The sequence below is a fragment of the Sinocyclocheilus anshuiensis genome, unplaced genomic scaffold (genome assembly GCF_001515605.1).
Source record: "Sinocyclocheilus anshuiensis isolate Anshui unplaced genomic scaffold, SAMN03320099.WGS_v1.1 scaffold787, whole genome shotgun sequence".
In the NCBI taxonomy this organism is placed as follows: Eukaryota; Metazoa; Chordata; class Actinopteri; order Cypriniformes; family Cyprinidae; genus Sinocyclocheilus; species Sinocyclocheilus anshuiensis.
Window position 1 is genome coordinate 169,648 of NW_015548230.1, and position 5,837 is coordinate 175,484.

Consider the following 5,837-nt stretch of genomic DNA (forward strand, 5'->3'; position numbering starts at 1 on the left):
TCGATTTCCGGTTTTGTTTTGTAGAAAACATAACACCAAAGACGCTTTAATATGTTATGCATTTTATTAGACCGGTGACGACCGCACAGAGTAGCATTATAACAGAACTTTCAGATGTATCTAGTATGATAAAACAGCGCTGCTTTACCCCACATACACACGACCGGAAGGAGCGGAAGCGGTCGACTGTGGCATAATAAAAGCTCCGCTGCTTTCGAGCCGTGTGTCGCGCTTGTTCAGTGGCCTCGTTTCGCTTCGACGGCTTTCAGTCTCACCCTGCTTCATACTACTACGTTAATAAATCATTAGCTCATCCATGAACATGATTTCTGCCCGAGTCCCGTCGGATTGCGTCGGCTGTGGGGATGAAGACCACAACTCCCATGATTCCACACTCAGTCACGCCGTCAGCAAACTATGCCTTTGCCTCTTTGTTTATTTTGAATACGCGCCCTCTAGTGGCGAAAAATTACATATTGTGCCTTTAAGTCCTGCTTATAAGAGGGCCAAATAATCACTTTAAATTTCAGCTAAAATATCAAATTAAACAATAAAACATTTTCATTTAATTGCAGTTAACGTCAATTAAGTGTCCAAAAACATTAGTTCAGTTGCACTTAAGTATATTATTTCTATTATTTCAAGTATGCTAAAGTGTACTTCTTTCTTCATCAGATTGCACATTATCAGATTGTTAATGTTTGCTAAATTAGTTGTATTAAAATGTAAAATGTAATTCTTCCTTCAGGTACATTCTCTCTCTGGGTGCCAGTGTGGAAGCAGAGAATGAAAACGGAGAGAAACCAGCAGACCTCATCGACCCAGACTGCAAAGAACTGCTCAAGCTCTTCGAGACAGGCTGTGTCTAAGTACTGACCCGCAGAAGAACTTGCTAGTTAAAGCTAGTTTTCAAAAAACATCACTCTCCTGAGCTTCGTATTTTGTGTGGTTCTCCTGAATATTCTGAATATTTTGTTTGTTTTTTTGGCTTTTAGCTAGACACAACATTATTATACAGTACAGAGGAACACCAAACCCCGCATATCTGTTTGCTTTTAAAGTCAACGTGAAGTGGCTTAACCTTAAGTATTTCTGAGTGAAACATGATATTGAATGAGAAGAAATGAAGAGTGGGACTTTTATCCATTGGGAAAAGAGTGGATTAGGAAAAGTGGGTGTATAAAGCGCAATGCAGTCCGATTTTTGAAGGTTTTCTAATGTCAGACGAGGTGGAGCAAGTTATTAAACTTTGATTAAAAAAAAAGAAGACAAATGGAATAACATACACAGTACGACCAGGAATGTTTATGTAAAACATGCATGTGTCAGAACATGCGTCTTGCTAACCGTTGCTTTCTTTATCACGGTAGCACCATATGTTCGCACAAACCGGCATCTCTCAATGTTTACAGACAGATCTTCTCTGCATGCCATCTGCAATTGTTCTTTTTCACTGCTGTGTTAAACATACTTTGGACCAGGGGTCTCTTTGACATGCTCTTGATTTTTTTATGTGACAAGGGATACAAACCTGTTGATGCAAAGAGATGTTTGCTGAGAACTGCACACACCAGAATGAAGCATGGTGCCGTCTGTCTGCTGGGCAGCAGGAGAGCACAGAACCAGAACCTGCTGTCAGACTCGCATATGAAGAAATACTGAGGCTTTGTGCATTTCTGTTAAAAGTGAGGGCACTACTGACATTTTGAATGTCTCTTGTCAAAGTCTTACCTTTTTTCTTTTTACAAGGTTTTCATAAATAAAGCTGCTTTTATATAAACATTGAGTTGTGATTTGCATCAAACCTTTTGAACATTATAAAAAAGTTCCTAATACTGCATAACATATGAAAGGATGACTTAATTTATTGTTTTATTTTGACCTTAAAAGGTTATGATTTTAAGCCAGAGCCATCATTTCAGCAACATTCACTGTTGCCAAGTAGAATTCAGAAATCAAACCAGTGAAAATCTGTATTAAAGTTTAAAGAAAAAAAAAACGTTGTTTTTCACTAGCTAAACACGATCGAGGAGGAACGATATTTAATAATTTGCGTTATGCACCCATAAAATAAGACACAGTAATAAACGTCAGTATTTATCAACGTTTATTTACTAAAACATCCTGATAATATGTCACAAAAATATTTTTACTAGGAATATTTTTCCTTACGTAAATCACACGTGACAGTCCGAGGGGGAGTGGCCTGCGTTTTTACAGCCAATCAGAAACATTCTCTGTCAATTGTTTTGCATAATAGTGCATCATCAGGGGCACATTCAAGCTGCAACGTTTTGCTACGGTTGAACGACATGTTTCCTAGAAACGGTGTGCAACGGGGTTTGAGATACGTTTTCTCTTGTTTGGTGGGTGTGTCAAAAATGTCAGCCCAATCAGCAGCAACATGTATATAAACCACACGGTATTAAAGAGACAACTCGCACAATGGGTCCAAGTAAAGTCGTTTACAAATGTGTCCGCTGCAGCTCGGTATACGCAACAATTGAAGATATTAGAAGAAATGTTTTGTCTTTTCATCCTGAAATGCGAGGCAAATGTTGGATCACAATAATTAGGAACCACAGTTTCCACAAATCCCTTCATTTGATTGGGATGTTCTTTTATTCTGGAGGGCAAGGGCAGTGACTGTAACATTGTGTAGTTAATGCTGCTCAATGTGAAAGCCCGCAGGTGATGGAGATTTACCGCTGATTACAGAACCGGCTTTCTGACAAGATGCGCATTAAATATCGCATGCGATTTATCGTGCAGCCCTAATTTATACCGATTTCATCAGGCTCCGAAAATTCTTCAAAAAGAACACAAAGAATGGCCTTCTCAGCTGCCATAGTTGCAACTCTTGCGTCAATAGAACAGGGTGTTCAACGCACCACCGTTTCAGTTTAAAAAAAAAAAACGTTTTGCAACGTTTTGTCGGGGTTGAACGCAGCCCAGGCTGGCTGGTTGAAGTGAGCAAAACCCCTAGCACTTTTAGTGGTAAGATTTATCATGACTGACTAGATATAACAAGTTTTCTTCCTCAACAAACAGGAGACTAAATTCATATTGAAGTTCAAGTTGATACTTCAAAAATGAAAAATCATTCGCAATTCGTTTATGAAAACAAATTGAGCCACACTCGGCTAAATACGCATGACCCCAGTTCGTTTTATACAAACAAATCTAAGTACTTGAAGGCGAAACCAACGTTTTGTGCATTTCATAATGAATTTATTTCTTATACAAAATCCCTCAAGGTGATAAAAAAGAAAAATGCGACAAATCGTTTTAATCTAAAAGAATATGGTTTTCTAATCATGCAAAGATGTACCGATTATTGCCATGATGTTTGTACATGACTGTATTATAATAATAATAATAATAATAACTCTGTTTGCGCATGCGCTTTTCTCTCAGCTTGTTCGGCTGAACCGGAAAAAATTCGTTGGCATTAGCAACGTTTCGGCCGAGTCAGGCCTGAATACAGAGACAGCTGAGGAAAGAGAAACAAACAGACAGGTTTGAAACGGTTCATTTACGTGTTTCCCATCACGTGAGCGTTAGTCTGAATGTTTCGGGATGTGTTCGCTGTGTTTATGCTCAGATTGCAGGAGAAGTCCGCATCAGTTTCCAACTATGAACACAATGCTAACAGACTAGCTGCTAGCAACTCATAAACAATAACAAACGCCGAGTTGCTGAATTACCATCCTTAAAACAAATCCTGTCCTCTCGCTTGTGACAGAAATATAGTAGCTTGTGTCTGTGTAGCGCGTCTAATGTCTCTAATGGCCAGCCTTATGCACTGATAAATACAATACATATATGTTTAAATCATTGATGGTCTTGCTGCACTGATCTCAGATTGATTCGGACATGTCGCCTAATAAACTGTGTACCGTTGATTTAGTCTCCAGTTTTGCTGTGTCTGTCTTTTGTTCCAATGCAATTGTATAGCAATTGGTGCCTTTTGTCTGAATTCCTTAAATCTTCTCCCCCCAGAAAACACTGAAGAACAGGCAAACATTCCTGTTGAGCCTCATACTGAGATTGTGAGGCAAGAGACTATAACAGGATGACAAGGTAAAGTCATGTGTGTTGTAGTTATTGATGAGATGACACTTCACAAACAGAGACTTAAACAGTGAATGCATTATAAGATAGAACCACTGTTAAAGGGGTCATTTGATGCTATTTTAAAGATCATTATTTTGTGTATTTGGTGTAACAGAATATGTTGACATGCTTTAATGTTCACTTTACGGATCTTCTTTATGCACCAAGAGCTTGTAACACTCCAAAGACTTGAGTGATAAACAATGGATCCTCCTCACAGATTGTGATGGTGCGTGTTTTTACAGTAATTAAAATAGTAAAATTAGCAGAGTTTTTTATATTTTATTTACTTAATTTTACAAGACCGTTTTTCTATTACCTTGGCATTACACTATTGTTCAAAAGTTTGGACTCATTAAATTGCTTTAATGTTTTCTAAAGAAGTCTCTCCTGCTCACCAAGGCTGCATTTATTTGATCAAAAATACAGAAAAAAAGACCGTAATATTGTGGAATATTATTACAATTTCAAATCACTGTTTTCTAATTTAATATATTTTAAAATGCAGTTTATTCCACATTTTCAGCATCATTCCTCCAGTCTTCAGTGTCACATGATCTTCAGAAATCATGCTAATATACTGATTTGCTGCTTAAGAAACATGTATTATTATCAATGTTGAAAACAGTTGTGCTGCTTCATATTTCTGTGGAAACCGAGATTCCTTTTTTTTATTTCAAGGATTTTTTTGTTGAATTGAAAATTCAAAAGAACTGAATTATCTGACATAGAAATCTTTTGTAACATTATAAATGTTGTTGTTGTTACTTTTGATCAATTTCATACAGTCTTGCTGAATAAAAGTATTAAAAATCTTACCTCAAAAAAACGCTATAGCATAGTTAAACTCACCTAACTGGCCTTGTTGTTCTTGTTTTTTTTTCCTTCTCTTTTGTTTTTTCTCTTCTCTTTAACTGGGGGGATGGTACATATGTATGTGGATGTATGTACAAATATATGTGTGTATATATGCATATACAAGTGTATTTATTTATATTTGTGTATATGTGTTAATATGGATGTGTAATTGTTTGATATGTATATGTTAATATATATGATTTCTTTTATCCTTTTCTGTTAAAATTGTTCTATATTTATTGTGAATCTTGTAAATTAAACTAATTCAAAATAAAAGTAAAAAAAAAATAAAAAATCTTACCTCAAACTTTTGAGTGGTCATGGTTTCCACAAAAATATGAAGCAGCGCCACTGTTCGCACAACAATGATAATAATCAGAAATGTTTCTTGATCATCACATCAGCATATTAGAATGATTTCTGAAGGATCACGTGACACTAAAGACTGGCGTAATGATGCTGGAAATTCAGCTTTGCATCACAGAAATAAATTCATTTCGAAATATATTACAATATAAATCAGTTCTTTTGAATGGAAATAATATTTCACAATATTGCTGATTTTACTGTATTTTTGATCAAATAAATGCAGCCTTGGTGAGCAGAAGAGATTTTTTTCCAAAAACATTAAAATATAATCTTACTGACCCATACTTTTGAACGACAGTGAATAGTTTCATCGGTCTTTATTATATACTACCTGACATCTTCTCCATCCTCCAGCATGGAGAGGCAAATGGTGCATTTCTCATCCATATCCGACTCTTCCTCACATAACTTCAGATCCAGCAGCTTCCGCTACACACACACACACACACACACACACACACACACACACACACACACACAAGCGCACACACGAG

General features: G+C 36.6%; 2 protein-coding genes across 4 annotated transcripts in view; both read left to right on the forward strand.

Moving 5' to 3' along the window:
- Positions 1-1,254, forward strand: part of LOC107654574 (protein phosphatase 1 regulatory subunit 27-like) — a 13,427-nt gene extending 12,173 nt beyond the window's left edge. For both annotated transcript variants that reach the window (XM_016441708.1, XM_016441709.1), the window contains one exon: positions 749-1,254. In XM_016441708.1, coding sequence (XP_016297194.1) covers positions 749-869 — 121 coding nt within the window. In that variant the 3' untranslated portion in view covers positions 870-1,254. The remainder of the gene's footprint in view (positions 1-748) is intronic.
- A 2,166-nt stretch (positions 1,255-3,420) lies between these two features.
- Positions 3,421-5,837, forward strand: part of LOC107654575 (protein FAM195B-like) — a 6,356-nt gene continuing 3,939 nt past the window's right edge. The window contains exons 1-2 of one of the 2 annotated variants that reach the window (XM_016441710.1): positions 3,421-3,519; positions 4,003-4,083. In XM_016441710.1, coding sequence (XP_016297196.1) covers positions 4,076-4,083 — 8 coding nt within the window. In that variant the 5' untranslated portion in view covers positions 3,421-3,519; positions 4,003-4,075. The remainder of the gene's footprint in view (positions 3,520-4,002; positions 4,084-5,837) is intronic. The other variant, XM_016441711.1, reaches the window with a different exon arrangement.